Source organism: Cynocephalus volans, chromosome 5, assembly GCF_027409185.1.
Source record: "Cynocephalus volans isolate mCynVol1 chromosome 5, mCynVol1.pri, whole genome shotgun sequence".
Classification (NCBI taxonomy): domain Eukaryota; kingdom Metazoa; phylum Chordata; class Mammalia; order Dermoptera; family Cynocephalidae; genus Cynocephalus; species Cynocephalus volans.
In genome coordinates, this window is record NC_084464.1 from 36,190,506 (window position 1) to 36,208,619 (window position 18,114).

Below are 18,114 nucleotides of genomic sequence, written 5' to 3' on the forward strand. Positions count from 1 at the left end.
CTCAGAGATACTGGTGAACTTGCAAGGACTAGAACAGAACCTAATGAATGATTAACTCTGGAGCTCAGCAAGATCATGTTTTACAGCTCTCTGGAAAGAGTATTACTCACAAAAGGGGTATATAACAAGAGAGAAGCAGAAGCCCCATTCTAGAATTGCTATAATTTTTTAAAAATCCTCTCTCATTGAATATACAAAAAAGTTCTGATTTATTACATTTCTAATAGGAACATTCAAAAGAGTGATTTTGGAGCATTAAGAAAGACTAGTTGACTCAAATAACTACATAAGGCATATCTTTGGTAATTGACATTCGCTGGTGTGTTTGATTATTGAGTAAAGATTAATGTCCAGGCCCTTTATGAGTAAAAAGTAAACTGAAAGGAAAGAATTGTTTTGTACTTGGAAAATCAGAAATAATTTAAGTTCTTCTCTTTTCAAAAGAGAAAAACAGTTGACTCATCAAAGTGTTAATAATATAAAAATAAATATATAATAAACTATTATAAATAAATTATATAATATAAATTGTATCATATAAATTACATGCTTACATAATTTATATATTTATTTTACATAATTATATAAATTATATGTGATACATAAATAAATTATATATAGACAGAGAGAGAAGGAAGAACAAAGGGAGGGAAGGATCGTCTTTTCTTTTTTGAGGCTTCCACATGTGACTTGTAACTTGAATCCATAGATAGACAGTCATTGCTATTTGGGGGACCTAGGAGACAGGGGGTTTTGCTACCTCATACAGCTATGCCAGTACATAAAACAATATTATTCTGTACCAGCCAGCTGCCAAAAATGAAAACAAAAAAAACCAATATTATGGCTACATACACATTAACACAAATACTTGCAGTTTTATAGATAATTATTATTATCACCTTTTCATAGATAAAAAATTAACTTTCTCAAGGTCTGATTTTTCTATTACACTGAAGCTTTCTAATGCCCAAGGCACTAGAAACACCTATTATATAGTATGGTTTCCCAAAACAGCCATCCTGGAAGTAACAAATTATGGCTTTATCTCAGCTGAAGGAATCAAGAAGCCACCTAATTTTACAGGGTGTCCTGTACAGGGTTACTAGACCCCACTGAACACTTCAACCACTGTCTTGCCTTCTGTCTCACATGCACGTCAGTGTATCTAATAGGAAGAGCAAACGTCTGGCTCAAAAAAACCAAAAACCAAAAACAGCCCTTCAATCACCTCTCACTCTACTAAGATTGAGATTTTTGTTAACAGTTTCCTGGACTCTTTCCAAAAAGATCCAACCAACCCAGATTTCTTTCATTACCACAGAAAACCCATTTCCAAATGCCATGAAAACATGCCACAAAGCATATAGACCATAATAACATCACGTTTAAAATAATTTTGTAAAGGGCTTTCACTGAGCAGTTTTTACAACGTGTGCATTTGAGCTGTGCATTGAGAGATGTTATGAGCAGGGGGACCAGACAGTGACTCAGGCTGACATTTCTCCCCCTTGTGTATCTGGAGATGGCAAGTGCGAAAAGCCCTTTTACCCATGCTGGACTCAGTTTCCCCCCATAGCAAAATGGGCTTTGGGAGCACGAGGAATGTATCTTAATGTGTTTATAACTTGCTTCACAGTAACTCTGTGATACTTGGATAATCATGCTGTTTTTAATCAAAACCTTAGATACGATAATAATTGATCCTGTTCATTACTGATCATAAGATGTACTAGCCCAACAGTAATGAGGACAACAAAATCATCATTTAGTCTTTCGCTTTAACTTTCAAATACTTCTCTGATTCTACATCTTGTCCACTAGAGGGCGCGTTGGTGCGAACTGTTGTGACCTCGCAGGCAGGGGGACAACCTTGCAAAGATGGGCTTATTTTTAAAAGTCAGTAGTAAAACTTAAGATAATTCACTTATACCTTCTTTTTGTTTTTCAGGCTAGAATCACAACTTAAGATTATTCTCAACTTCCTAATTTCTGTGACTCTCCCAGCACTACACATGTATAAGGGTGGCTTCTGGCCTCACCCTACTTTGCAGGAGAGTCCCCTTGGCCGTTTTGAAAGGGTCTGCTTGTCCCCCAGCACCCCTTGTCACCTTCACTCCCTCCCACGGGGTGGGGCTCTGCTGACCAGCTCCCCGATGCACCAGCAGGGAACCCCTGTCAAACTAGAGCAACTTTCCAACTCTCCCTCGCTCTTTTTTTTAAGTTTTATCAGGCCCCTCCTACACTACCTTCTTTATGCAATAGAGCAATTCCTAGAAAGCCGTGTGGAGAAAATAAATTTCTAAAAACCTAGTTAAAAATCTAGTTGTGTGTCCCCTTTGATTAGCATCACAAGGTGAGGAATGCTTTCCCCATTGATCTGGCAGTGATTTCTAAAGCTGGAAGCTGAGTTCTCCCCACACAGGCCCCTTCACTCACAACCCCCCTTCTCTCAGTGCCAGGCAGTTAATGATCTATAAAATGTGTGCATTCTCCAGGGAACCAATTAATTAAATGAAAGGAGTAAATTAATCTTTCTGTTAAAAAATGTGACTTTGGATTTACTGGCATAGAATGTTTTCTCTGTGGCTCACTGCCAGACATTCTCACATCCCCTAGACCAGTTTGGTGGGAACTTACCAAGCACCAGGCAGTATCTAGGGATTAATCTCCTCTGTTCAAAGGTAGCCTCCTAAAAGAGGCCTCCCCAACCCCCAGCTGAAACAGCACCCGCTCTCACATTCTCTTCTCACATCTTCATGTATTTTTCGGCAAGCTTATCCCTGATGGACATCAAATGTATTGTGTATTTGTTCATCTGCCTCCTCCTTTGAATGTAACCTTCATACCTTCGGTGTTTTGGTGTCCGTGGGCCCCCAAGCCCTAGAACAGTGGCCAGGACACATGTGTACTCAGTAAATAGCTGTTGGATGAATGATTCTGTCAACAGCAATATACTCAAAGAAGAGTTACAATAGATGTCCACTCCCCTTGCGGCCACCTATCCAAAGTCACCTTCATCACAGACCAGGACTCCAGCCGTCCCTCTACCTCCTGCTTCTATTCTTGCCTTACACACTTCTCTGAAGATACCATGACCAGAATGAGCTTTTAAAAAGTAAATCAAATGATCCCGTTTCCTTCTCATAACCCTAAAATGGCACCCCGTCAAGGAATAAACTGCAGACTTCTTGCCTGGCCTGCATGCGTGGGGTGGGCCCTGCCTGCCTCTCCAACTCCAGCTCAGGCCACCCTGACCTGCTTTCTGCCCTCCTCACATGCCAAGCTCTTTACCAAGGGCCTGTGTCGCTTTGTTTCCTCTGCCTCAGAGGCTCCTTTTCCCGTCTCATCCCTGCATGACTGGCTCCTTACATCATTAAGGTCTACATTTCAGAGGGTTTTACGTAAATTAGTGCCCTGCCACATTTTATTTTCCTCAAAACACTTCTTACCATCTGAAATTACTTATGTATTTGTTATGAGTTGATAGTCTGTCTACCCACATTCTTACACACACACACACACACACCCCTATCTATACCTGTATCCATGCACTAAAATGAAAGCTCCATAAGGTCCAATCCTTGTCTGTCCATCCACCTCTATATGCTCCAGTGCCTAGAGTGGGTCCTGGCACTTGGTAAGTGCTCAATAAACACAGTTGAATGGATGACTGATGAAGTGGATGGATGGATGGATGGATGGATGGATGGATGGATGGATGGATGGATGGATGGATGGATAATACAGAGAACTGTGGGAACACTGTGGAAGGAGGAACAAACTCTGCTATCATTTTACTTTTCTAAGTCATAGCATGGAAATAGGTTTGATATGTTGAGTCTCTGTTTACTTTGGGATGGAAATATACCTTAAAACTTTGAGTCTTTGTTTAAAGGTCACTTCCTCAATGAGACCTCTCCCAACACACCTTACTAAATTTGTTCTCCCTTTTTTGTCTCTCATATTACTCTGTACTTTTCCTTTCATCTTCATCATAGTCTATGATTGCATATTGATTTGTGCAATCATTCATTCAACCTTTGTCTCCTCAAGTAGACCATGAGTATTAGAGAGAGCGTCATGTCTTTTTGTCCATTGCTCTCCTTCTCAGGCCAGACACACAGAAAACTCAATCATCATTAGATGAGCCAGTATTCACAGCACAGATTCTAAAAAACGTCCAAACAAGTGAGCAGGAAAAAAAAAATTGTACATGCATACTGGCATATGCATTTTTAAAGCAGAAAACACATTAACATATTTTTAATTTAAAAAAAATTAGATTTTCAAATTTCAGAACAGTAAACACGTAATTTCAAAGGTCAGTAATGGTGAATGCAAAGAACTGGGTCATGATCTTGGTTTTGACCTCAACTTTTCCTGTAGCCTTTAGTCAGTTATTCAATTATACTGGGTCTGTGTTTAACCATCACCCTTCCAGCTGTATTGTGAAAATTAATGAGCTAATATTTAAATGGTACCCAGAAGGGATTCTGCTGCAAAGTCCTAAAGAAAAACGAGAGAACAAAATACAATTTTCAAATTCTAAATTCATGGGTTTTATTTAGCCTTATTGTGGCTAAAATATTTCTTTCAGCTTCTGGAATATTCTACTCACTTCTCCTCCTCTCCTTGCCTCTGCATCTTCTGTGGTTCTCTCTGCACGACCTCCCTCTGGGCTCCCCCTCGTCCATTCTCTCACTCCACAGCACTGGGGAGGCCTGCTTCATGCCAGGCTGTGCTAGGTGCTGGGAGCACCACAGTGACACCATCTCTGCTCTTTTACGAGGACCCTGCATAGATGGTCATATCTCCATTGTTAGCCCTAATGTCCTCGTCAGGTCTCAACTCTGCCATTTACAACCACTTGCTGAACATGTTCAACAAGGATTCATGATGATACCTCTAGCTCAACATGTTTAAAATTAACCAGGTCAGCATTTCCTCTGACTGCCCTCTTCTTGGCCATAGGATTACCATTTTCTAAGGCATCCAAGCTCAAAACCCTGCAGTTATCATTCGCTCCAACCTCTCCATTAAGCCCATGGATCCAATCACCAAGCAAATCCTTCATGAACAATAATCACTTCCTGCCAACTCTGCCACTTCCCTAGTCTACACTCTTATCACCTTTTACCAAGGCTGTTGCAACTGCCTCACAACCAATGATTTATATATGATCTCTCACCACGTTAGGTCTCTCTCCACAAAAAAGATATGACTTTCCTAAAATAAATTCGGATTAACATTCTCATCTCCCAGAAACCCTCACGGGTTGTCCTCTACTGAAGGATAAAGACTAGACTTTTCATTCTGGCATTCAAGGTCATATAAAAACTGCCACCACCTACAATTACATGCACATCACCCCCCCACACCACGATGGACCCTCTGTTCCAGTCAGCCTGAGAGATTCATTGTCCCCTGACACCTGGAGCATAAGCTCCAGGCAGGCAATGTAGACTGTATTAAGTCTATTTTCTGTTGCTTATAACAGAATACCTGAAACTGGATAATTTATAAAGAAATGAAATTTATTTCTTACAGTTGTGGAGGCTGGGAAGTCCAGAGTCCAGGGAGCACAACTGGTGAGGGTCTTCTTCTGGGAGGAAACTCCCAACAGGGTCCGATGGCAATGCAGGGTATCACGTGGAGAGGATGGCAAGAGCCCTCTCATGTACTCTCCTTATAAAAGCACCAGTCTACACCCATGATTACCCCTTAAACCATTAACCCATTACTACATGGATGCATTAATCCACTCATGAGGGCACAGTCCTCATGATCCAACAACCTCTTAAAGGCCCCACCTTTCAAGTACCATAACTGGATCTCCCACCCTCTTAACACCATTACAATGGGAATCAAGTTTCCAGCACATGAATGTTGGGGGTACCTATTCAACCCATAGCATAGACTCAATTTCTCCCCTGCCATTTGCTCAGTGGGAGCATTTGGACATGTTCTACTTTTTGTGCTTCCTTTTCTAATTTTTAAATACAGATTATAAAGGTATCTGCCTTGTAGGGTGAGGATTAAATAAATCACTTCTGTAAAGAGCTTGGCATCGTGTTGAGCTCCTGAGTGTTCACTATCAGCCAGCATGACTGCTTCTCCATGTGTGCATGCCTGCTCCCTTCCTCACTCCATTCCTTCAGCCTGAAATTCTTTTCCCCTCATCTACCTTTACCTGGATCTTAAATAGTCCTCGAAGGCATACCTTCCTCTATGAACTTCTGCCAACGTACATCGACTTCTTTTTTTTCCCTCTCATGTTTACTAATATCACCACATAGCTGGTGTTTAGCTTTAGCTTGCTCATTACCTTTTCAATCAAACTTCTCTATTTCAGCTAGACTGAAGTTTCTTGACGCAAGAGCTTTGTCATACACAGTACAAGAGTCTCAGCAACTGAGCAGTTCACAAATGTCTGTGTTATGCTGAGCTCAGCACAAAGTCACGCAAAACTACTTTTCCTTTTTTCTCAAGCATTTCACATGATATAACAAAAGAGAGGAGGGGAGAGATATTTCAATCATCATTAGGAGAAAGAATCATTGCCCAGCAATCGCCTATTTTACAAAATACCAAACTAAGAGTGTTACTTAGTTAATTCAGGGTGGGGTTGGGGAGTGTCACATCAGTTCTGATCACCACTGGTCAGGCAAGTCAATCAAAAGGGAAGAAAGAAAAGCCACAGCCAGAAAGACCTGCCAGAGCAATGCTCCAGCATGACCTGAAACTCCTCCCCAGGGGGAGTGTAGGCTAAAAATACGAATAGTGAAGAAATTACCCACTAAATGCTTGCCACAGTTCCCACATAATAGGTGTTTAATCACTGTTTGCCGAGCCAACAAATAATGAATGAACAATTGATGGAAAAGCTCCTAATGGGGAACTAAACATGTGGAATAATTATCAGTTTTTTAGAGGATTAAAACAGAGGATTATCATTTTCTTACCAAGATTTCCATTCAGTCTTCGTCAGAGATAGAAAACAAAACTGGATGAACCACTGATGTGACCTAATACAGCAATTCTTACAGTTTTATGCATTATTGCCCAGATCTAAACCATGATATAAATTATATCCGGTCTACACTCAAAAAAAAAGATTTGCAATCTGTATTCTAAAAATGTTAGCTCTCTTTTAGGACCTTAACTGTCACATTAAAGTTCTAGTGTTGTCTCATGTAATTGCTTATATACCACAAGGCAGCTAAGTTTTATTTCTTCGAACTTAATGGAAAACCAAAGGACAATCTCTCTGTATCATATAAAAATATAGAACATTAATGAGGAAAGCATCTGATACTTACGCTCCCTTTAGACTTTCTGGATCCTACAATAGGAGGTAGTGAAGAAGCTTTTTGGCTGTGGAAACAAACTGCAATTTAGAAATCTGAACACTATTTACAAACAATATATAATGCAAGATAACTGTCATCACAAACTGGAAGTTAACTGTTTCCTGACAGCTGTGTTTTACAGAAGATACCATATACTCTCCCAGTTTCACAAAGACTACCATAAAACTTCCAAATTCCAATCCAAATTATTTTAAATATTTTCCTGTATACTATTTTAGTTGACGCTTACAAATAAACTTTTAGAACCACCTTAATTTTTTTTCATAGCAGTTTTATTCAAATCCCAAAGTTTTCTATCTGTATTTCAAAAAATTATTTCCCCAGCTGAGTAATGATTTTGCCAGACTGAGTTAAAAACAATAAATTTCCATTGTTTTTATAATGTCTACTATGTCTATCTCTGATAGAAGAGGATAATGGGAAAACACTGGCATTTCCGTTCAGGGAATTTTTTAACCATTCTCACCAAAAAATAGAAAATTTTTTTAGACAATAAGTTGTTCTGCAGATGTCTATATTATTAGGAAATGTCCTGTCTTGAAACCCAACTGAACCTCTCCAAAAATAGGAAAACACATATGTAAGGGTAAATTGCACTAAATTGTATGAGAAAGGCCAACATGAGTTACAGTTTTCTTATTACCGTCCTGTACACACTGTAGCTCACAACAGGTTAATCTGGTGTGGCTTAGCAGAGATTATTAAAGGATTTGATTTCATGGCTGGGTAAGGGTGGTTAGCAATAAGTCTCCTGGTAAATAATTCTAAAATGCTGGAAAACCATGTGCTCTTGCATAGTTCAAACACCACCACTAAAATTCTGTTTCGTCTATTACGTATTTAGAAACCCTTGGCTAGCTTCTTCGTCAAGCTACACAGATTGTGACTTAATGGAAAACACATTGGTGACATTCTGCCCTATCTCTGCGGAGGACAGCCACAAAAAATCAGTTTCCAATAGCAAAGTGGCCACTAAATCTCTGTGAAAAGCAACAGAGATGGATCCCGGGGCACCGTGAGCAAGCTGAGGGGTCCTGCATCAGGGTCCAGAGCTCTCCATGCACAGCTCTGCAGCACATCTGCTTGGATGAAATAAAGCATCTTTCACAAATATATGACATTGCATAGAGAAAAAATGTTCTCACTGCATTGTGTGCAATTAAAAGTGTAATCCTTATAATTTTGCATGTATTAACTGTACACCCAGCCTCTCTATTTGCACAAGTGAAATTATATTGTTTTTATATTCTACAGTTATTATTAAAAGGAATATAAAATATTATATATATTTTTTAATACCTTTGAATGTTTCTACCCAAGCCAACTGAAAAATTATTTGGTCTAGCTAAATTAAGACACAATAACTTCTAATAATGTTTGCTATAGAGAAGCTCATTGCCCTGTATCTTCTTCACAAGAATAAATCTTTATATTTACTATAAATGTGGTACGTGGTAAAATATATATATTTAGCCTTTTACAGATTCCTAAAAATTATGTTTTTGTGCAATAGCTCTCAATCTCCCATCATGACAATAAAAACAAAGATCAATATATACCATACATGCTTTCCATTCTAACTGATAAATAGGATTATCAAATACATAAAATCCAATGGTGGTCAGCAAAAAGACCCAGTGCTATTTCAAGAGATAACTAAAGCAGGAGGAATGAGTGAATACGGATGAAGACTTACCCAAAAGGCCTTCTCATTGTTGACTTGTCAAAAAGTAATTCACCATAAGGCAATTTCTTAAACTTGTCTCTGCCAACAGCCACATAAAACTGCCCATTCTCCAGCTCTGCCCCACTCTCAACAAGTTTTCCTTCTAAAGTATAAAGTCTGTCAAAATATTAATGGCAACAATTAGAATTTTAACCAGCATTTAAAAACTTCTTAAAATTACAAAGTAAATAAAAACATTTTGTTCTTAATTTGACTCATCTGTTACTATTCTAAGTATTGAATTATAAATGCCAAGAAGTCATCAGATTCAACTAACTGCCAGTGTTATAATATAGATACAGTTACTATCTAGCTGTACAGGGTTTCCTTCCAGAGTCTAACTATCCAGCATAAGGATCGCCTGTTGCTGCCATGGTAAGATTTTAGATTGTACAGAATGTGGTGCTTTTCTGTTTTTTTTAAGGTAATTTTTTTCTTTTTCTTTTTTTTTAACTTTATTTATATTGATTTTTGTGGGATACCGTGTGTTGTTTCAGTACGTGCCTATACTGCACAATGATTCAGTTTGGGTAGACAGCACAGTTTTGTACCTGTGGGTCCACCCCATCCCCTCTCCCCGATTCTGAACATGGTGCTTTAAATAAAGTTCGGCTTCCATTGAAGACTGATGCTTCTATTTATATTTTGTGAGCACTTTTAAAATTTATCTTCTTAGTGTATCTATCAGGCTGACAAGCTTCTGACTATATTTTGTGCAAGAACAGCTCCCAGCCAATTATTACATCCAAATACATGCAGAACTGGGTCAGGGAAAAAAAAGCGTGAACAGCCAGGAGGTGAAAGAACCCACCGCCAGTGTTAATGATGCAGAACTGCATAGCATTCGTGCTTCTTTCTTTTTTTGCTGTCCCTCTTAAACAAGAGAGCGAACATTACATCTTGCCAGAATCAAGCAGTTTCACAAGAACCTTCCTTTACTGTAAAACTGCTGCTACAAACTATAATTAATATATTACTTATTAAACAAACAGTGACAATTTTACTAGATGACTTAAAGTGTCCACAGAATTTTTTTTAAAGAACAGGAAGAAACAAACTATTAGAAAATCAAACCAGAAAGACAATGTATGTTTTTGAAGGTTATAAACAAGAGTCATCAACTGGAAGCATTTCAAGATAATAATAATAATAAAAAAAAAAAAAAACCTAGGTCTCCTTATATTACATAACAAAGGTTAACGACATTTTCAAAGTGAAAAAAAAAAATAATAATCCATTGACCTGTCAGCTTGTTTACTCGTTATATAAATGACTGTATAATATGAAGCCATGAAGTACAGTGAAAAAGCCACCAAAATCCCTGAAATGTTCTTGTTCTTAGTTAGTATACAGCTGCTAAAGTGTCTTTCTTTATAACATTGTACTTCTACCCTACAAGTTTAACTATCAACACCTAACCCAGATTTCTGTTTTTCCTGCCTTGACCTAGACCGGGGTTTCTGAACAGTGGCACCACTGATATTTTAGACCAGATAATTCTTTGTTGGAGAGTCTGTCCTGCACATTTTAAGATGTTTAGCAGCACCCTTGGCTTTCACCCACTAGATGGCAGTAGTAGCCACCCCATCCCCAGTTGTAACTACCAAACATGGCTCCAGGCACTGCCAAATGTTCCCTAGGGGCAAAATCGTGCCTGGTTGAGAACCACTGCCCTAGACCCAGACATTGTTCTTTCATTTTCCTTCAGAATAATTAATGTGAATCAGTAGTTAGCTTTTATGGGTAGAAATTAAAAGGCAGCATAGCTGTGGACTCTGGAGAAACAGCCAGGGTTTGACTGGTTTCCTCTGCAGGTAGGTAAAGGGTCCTGAATAAATTCTAACCCATGATTTTAACCTTCTTTTATACAGCCCTTGTTTTCTTCCTTCGCTACAAAACACAAGAAACATAAACAGATGATTTTAACCTTCTTTTATACAGCCCTTGTTTTCTTCCTTCGCTACAAAACACAAGAAACATAAACAGAAAGTCAAACCAATTTTTATAGGATGCATTTGATATATAAATATACTGATGCATAGGGCAACCTATTAATGTTCTGCTAAGGTAACATGAACATGTCCCAGGAAGAGCATCAGCAAAAACTCACTCATACCTGGCATTTCATTAAGAATTAATGTTCATATGTTCAGGGAACAGATAACTATACTTTCATTTCTAGGAAAGTAGATATGTTTTATTTTTATGTATAAATCTGTTCAGATTAATACATGTATGAATAGGTATATCTGGGTATGAAATTATCTGTATATATCTTTGTGTGCTTTATATTATTTATTGTGTGGGTTTACACTTAGATATATGTCAAAAGAAACAACTATATATCTTTTTAAAAATCAATATATAATTATTGTGATCTGCCTTCACTCCTGACACTAAAATAAAATCCAGAAGGATCAAGGGTTTAAATAAAATTTTAAAGTACACCTGAAAGAATATTTTTATAATCTTGGAGTAAGGAAGATCTAAGCTACTCATAAAACTCAGTGATCATAAGAAAAGATTGAAAATTTGATTACATCAAAATTCAGGATATCTGTATGCAAAAAGGAATATAAGGAGAGTAGCTTAGTAGTTGAGAGCACAGGCTCTGAGCATAATCTTGGGTAAGTAACTTTCCCCTCTGTGTCTCACATTTTATGTCTATTAAAAGAGAATAATAACACTACTCACCTCATAGGGTCACTGAACTAAGTTAAAAATGTAAAGCATTTTGTAATAATGCCTGGCACACAAGAAATAATCAACAGATGTTGTTGTTGTAGATTAAATAAATAAAAATCAAGAAATGAAACACTATTTTAGACAACCTTGAGTGAAAAGACAAAATGTTTTCTTAGTTTTGCAATATAGGTAAGAGTATGAAAAACAGGCTCTCTCATGAACTTTTCGTGAGAGTACACACTAGCACATACTCTTTGGAAGACAATTTGCAGCATCTACCAAAATTTAAAATGCATTTGCCACTTCATGCAGCAATTCAAATTCTAGACTTTAACCTCCTGTAAACTCTGCTTATATACAAAGACATACACACGTAATAGCAAAAGATTGGAAATGACCTAAATTTCCATCAAGAGGAGACTGTTAAATTAGGGTACACCTGTAAAATGGAACACTTTGTAGTCATTAAAAATAATAATAGGAGCTATTTGTGCTGATAAGCATAATCTCTAAGATTTGATATTATAGGAGAAAAGCAAGGGTAGTGTGTATACGTATTTACTTATTTATTTATTTATTTACACATATATATGTGTATGTGTTCCCATTTATGTTTTTGAGAAATAAAAGATGTATGTGCCTGTATATGCATAGAATATTTCTGGAATGATGTAGAAACGTACCAGGGAGAGGGACTGGGGAGCCTGAGGTGGGAGAAACACTTTTTATTTATATCCTTTATCTTATTAAAAATTTTTTGCCACATGTAAAGTATTACTTTCTTTTTTTTTTTTTTTAAGTATTACTTTTAATTAAAACACCCAATTATGTTTAAAATCTCAGTGGCTATGAACTGTATATATAAACATATGTTGATATACATACATTATCTGCATACACATTTAACTGAAAGACATAATATGCAACCATGTGATAATTTATTTCACCATGTGTGTATGTGTGTATATATACGTGTGTGTATATAAATACACATATGTGAAAACAGGCATAAGAGCTTGCAAGCAAGAGTATACTGTACCAGTGCACTATATTAGAGAGACTGGGGTGAAGATAGTTGGGGAGGAGAACCAAACTCTTGACTGGATTTCAAGTATTTGTATGTCTATATGTATACATATACATATGTGTATATGCATTCACATACAGATGTACATTTTGTGTACATCTATCTATTATTTGTAACTCTCCTAACTCTCCCACCTGAAGGAAAATAAATAAGTCAGCCTCCATCAAGGGATAATTTCATAGGCTTCACAATTTAAAAGCCATGATTTCAATCTTCACTTAAATTTCAGAACCTGAGAAAAATGCTTTTGATTTTTTACATTTAGACAACCTCACTTAATTATCTTCTCTTTAGCCTGCCTCCTTCTTACACCCACTAACACCACCTGATATCTAGTTTTTACCTTTGGCCAACAGTTTGGACCATCAAATAATCATAAATGCCTCCCAGAAAATAAAAGACAGTTATAGCTGGCTCTCTCAAGGAAAGTCCTTCTCAACTAACACAATGACACAATGTTGATGCTTGTCTATTTACTCTAAACCAAAGGAATAAAAATAGTTAATATTTCTTGATGTGCTCCTAGGTGCCAGTGACTTTGTTCTAAGCTCTTCATGCAGATTACCTCATTCCTTAAAACAACCCTATGAGGTAAGTACTATTATAAACCCATTCTACAGACAAAGAAACTGAGGCATACAGAGCCTAACTGGTGAGCTGAAATTCAAATCTAGGGACCAGTGATTTCACAGTCTCCTGGGAAGGTCTTCAACAATTCCAAAACCCATCCATCCACTTGTAAGAAGATTCCTCTGACATACCTATGGACAGCCCCACTCCTCAGAGTTATTTTTTCCGTGACCATTTGTAGTACATGATCCCACTGATTCAAGGCTTTTCTAGGGATGAGGAGGCGAGAAGCTGGGCTTATGAGGTCTCCATTTGCAATCAAGCTGGAAAAAAAAAGGAGCCGAGCTATTTGAAACAGTCATGCCTTTAAAACTATGAGAAAAAAAAACTCCGAGCCAAAAGGAAACCACTACACCAATTATAACTTGAAATATAGAGGGCTCCAACTTACAAGATCGTGCAAGGTTCTCGAAGTGGTTTCCTAAAGCGAGCTGACACATTGATTCTGCTGTGAATCACTGGTTTTACCTTTAAAAGACAAGAAAAGAAATATAAATCACTAAGCTTATGTTAGTTTTTGTTGTTGTTTTGTTTGTTTTGTTTTTTTCCTGAGGAAAAACTTCAGGTTTCCAGGGAACTGGCTGAGACTGTCATGCCTTTGTTAAAATCTTGTCTTTTTTCTTATATAAACACTCCAGGCTCACCCTCTATCGATATTATACGCCCTTAACAAAGCTCTCAGGAAAAGAAAATTATCCCTTAAGCCCTGATCATATGGCTGATGATCTCTGCCAACAACAGAAACGACAGACTATTATGAGAATTTTAAGGCAACTTTTAAACAGTGCTTTCTGAAAAACAACAATAAAATGATCCCATAAAGTCTTGAGCTCTGAAGTGTCCTCCCCTGCGGCAACCACATACTGTGTTTTGTCCTCTCTCCCATTCTCACTGCACCTGCTTTCTGATCCCACGGTCCCCACCGGGGGCCTGACCCCACCCTATTCTCTTAAGACTGACCTCATCAACTTTTCCTGGGCTTCCCTTCCTCTCCTCTCCATCAGCCGCACTCACACCAGCACCCTCCATTCCCACAGCCCTTGCATCTGAGTGGGTCTGATCGTGTCCCCTGTCCTTTTGCTTCCAGGGTCCAGGCTGCTGTGAGAAAGGACTCTCCGCCTGAGACAGGGCTTTTGGCATCAGCTGGACCTCAGCACTGCTCAGCCAGCCCTCTACCCCTCCCAAGTCAACTATTTTTTCCATTTCCTACAATGGATAGTCCAAATCATTACCTCTTGTGCTAAACCCTAAAATCCCACTCTGGATACACACACCCTCAGCGAATCATTTCATTTCAAACTTCAAGAAAATAGAAGCCACAGGCACAAAGGCCCTTCAACCTGCCTTGCCTCCACAACCCAGCTCTTGTATGTCTTTGCCACTTTTCTCCTTTCCTGCTGTCTCAGAAGAAGAATCTGTGTCCCTTTACAGAGCTAATCCTCCCATCTTGATTTTGTCCCCTGCTATCTCTACTTCTTCCATTAATTCTAATACTTTCCACCCCCAACTGGTGCCTTCAGTTCTCCCCTGACCCTACGGCCATCTTCAGTACATCCTCGCCCATCTCTCTCTTACATGGTGCCCTCATCTCCTACCAATCCTCCCTCCACCCAGACCCCCAGTTGTGCACTTTAATTGAACGAGGCTACTTCCTTCCATTCCCCAAACATTCCCTCCATCCACTCCTTGCCTTTGCTAATCTTGCCCCTCTGCCTAAAATGCCCTCCCATGTCTCCAACCTGCTGAAATTCCATCTGCTTTTCAAAGTCCAGCTCAGTCCTCACAATCCTTCCCTGCTCCTCCTCCTTCAGCTTTCTGTCTCAAACTGCTACTGCTACTATATTATCAATGACAGCACTTTTGTTTTTAGGGGTGTTTTCCCCATGATTTGAAAGGGAAACTTATAAGCAAAGAGATCTGGTTAATAAAAATAATTAACATTTATTGAGCTATAGTTTATGGCAAGCACTCTAAGTAATTCACATGCATTTTATATATATATTTTAGTCCTCAAAACAACGCCCTGAAATATTATTACTATAGCCCCATTTTACATGAAGAAACTGGAGCTTAATTAATTAATCTGCCTAAATTCACACATAATAAGGGGAAGAATTTTTAGTGAACCTATATCTATGAACCTCCAACTATTTGCTATGCACTTGCTAGTTATTTTAGAGATCAAATATTAGCCCTAAATCATTTATGGGAACTTCACCTCTGTAAAATTATGCCAACTTTGAGAGAAAGAAGGTAGATTTCTTCTATGACTCTCCAGTGCCTAAAATAATGCTCGGTAATGGCTGCTAGTTACACAATAAATTTTTATTGAAATTTAGTTAAAAGATACTCCAATTTAGAAAAGAATTTTTTAAATTTAATTATAATAACTTGTTCTATTTTAAACCCATAGATCCTTGACCCTAAACTAACATTTACAGTGATGTTGACTTTTTAAAAAATGTTTAAAAGGTAATGCACTTTGACACAATTCAAGCAATTAAATGGGGCATATAGTAAAAAGGAAGTGTCCTTCCCACTCCTGTTCCCTAACCACCAACTTGCAACCAGAATTAGCAACATTCCTTCAAAGATAGTCTATATATATATGCATAATATGTAGATATTATATACACATAATTTTTAAACACAAGTGATAGCCTGCTATACCCATTCTTCTGCACCTTGCTTTTTTCATTTAATAATTTGTCATGGAAGTTGTTTCATGTTGGTACTTAGAGTGAGGGTTGCTTTACTCTTTATACCAGCTGTCTATATTCCATTCTATGAATGTGCCATAATTATTTAACCTGTCCTTGAATGGTCCTTTCAATTGTTTCCAAACCTTTGCTATTGCAAATAATGCCATGATGGATTTCCTTGCAAATATATATCTGTAGAATCAATTATTAGAATTGGAAACTTGCTGAAACAAAGGGTAAGCAATTTTTTTTTAGTTTAATGGAGTTTATTGCAAACTTATTCCTGATCGATCCCAAGAGTTTCTTGATTTACTTAGTTCATAAGATAGCACAAGAAAATAGATTTGTTATACCAGGAATGGAGCTCTGAGGCCAGCATTGTGGTTCACAATGTCTTCGGATGACTGACTACAAATCCCTCTCTCAGCATATTTGCTTACTCTTAAGGCTTAGCATGAAGTCTTTGCCCATGTGACAGGCAGACCTTCTGATTCTGTGCCTCTGCTAAGAAATTCCTCTCAGAGTCCTCCCCACCTCTTAAACATAACTATACTGCTTCCCTGACCACTCAAATGAAAGCTGCTGCCTATATCCCTGGTGCTTTAATGCTTCTCTTGCCTTACTTTGTTTTTCCCATAGCACTTATCACCATCTGACATATTATATATTTTGTTTTTGGGTTTTTAATTGCCTGTCTCTACTGTTAGTTTTTAGTTATCTGGCAATGTACTGAGCACATACATCATACTCAGTTATCTTTTTCAACGTGTGAATGTCATACCATACTCATCTTGATGTTAATTTAAAACCCTGTTGGATTGCTGAATAAAAGGTGAAGGTGAATAACTTACATAAACAAATAACTTTAACAATCTTATAGAATTGTCTAAAATACACTATTTTGCTTTAGAGCATAGTCATCTATAAACATACTGAAATTCATAAATTCCATAACTTTACTCTGAGTTATAAGTCGTTGCTTGAATTAAATCAAGCCATCTGTTTTGAATAATAGTTGTTTTCTTTATTCAGCATGACAAAAATATTCCCCAAATGTTCATGATTAACCAGTTGAACTGAAGATTAATCTTGAATATATGTTTAAGTTACTATAATTAAAATAACTAAATTATTATATTTTCGGATATACTAATAAAAGAGTTTAAAAAATTAATCCATGTAATATATCTGAGTTGTCGAAAAAATATGTAAGACCATTGTATAAAACAATTAGTACTTTTTGAAAAAAAAATACAAGCTTTCACTTAAAATGCATTTTTCCAATTGGCACTTTAAGTAATAACTTAAATCAGACAAAAAATTTGAACCAAATCAGCTGCAAATAAGGGGAGCTTTTCCAAAGCCCTGATCAGGGAGGTGAAGTATTGGTCACTTTGTGGTAATTTGGAGATATTATGGCTTTAGGTAATGGAAAATATAATAATAAATTAGAATTTTTTAAAGTTTTATCAATTTTATTAGCCCATACACTTTTCCTTGCTCTTTGAAAATAAACGGTATTTCCAATATGAAAATGTTAACTATCAGCACACCTAGTGAGGGAGGGGTGGACCCTAGGAATGGAGTATGAGGGACTGCCACTCAGACACGTGGTACCCAAGGATGTGTCTCACTGACGAGCAGGCTGACCAGCGTTAGTTGTGTAATCTGTGACTATGAAACCAAATCAAATAAAAAGGTTTCAATGCAAAACTCAAACATTCATTTGGAACCCAGCAGCATTAATGCTCCCAGTTGGCTTTGTCAGCTGGTAAGGGAATCACCACCAAGTAAAAGCAAGTCGTGCTGATGACTGACCTCTAGTCTCGATTCTGCACCGGGTTCGACATGTCTTGGGAAACCCAGTTTACTAGGATATAGAGAAGTAGGTTAGCCTAGTGAATCAGAGAG

At 37.7% G+C, this 18,114-nt stretch overlaps 1 protein-coding gene across 1 annotated transcript in view; it reads right to left on the reverse strand.

Annotated features, from left to right (window-relative positions):
* Window positions 1-18,114, reverse strand: part of DCDC2 (doublecortin domain containing 2) — a 168,318-nt gene that overhangs the window by 98,318 nt on the left and 51,886 nt on the right. Inside the window, exons 3-6 of the mRNA XM_063098187.1 lie at window positions 13,893-13,969; window positions 13,633-13,764; window positions 9,070-9,216; window positions 7,323-7,377 (exon numbers count right to left, since the gene is read on the reverse strand). Of these exons, the coding sequence (XP_062954257.1) occupies window positions 7,323-7,377; window positions 9,070-9,216; window positions 13,633-13,764; window positions 13,893-13,969 (411 nt within the window). The remainder of the gene's footprint in view (window positions 1-7,322; window positions 7,378-9,069; window positions 9,217-13,632; window positions 13,765-13,892; window positions 13,970-18,114) is intronic.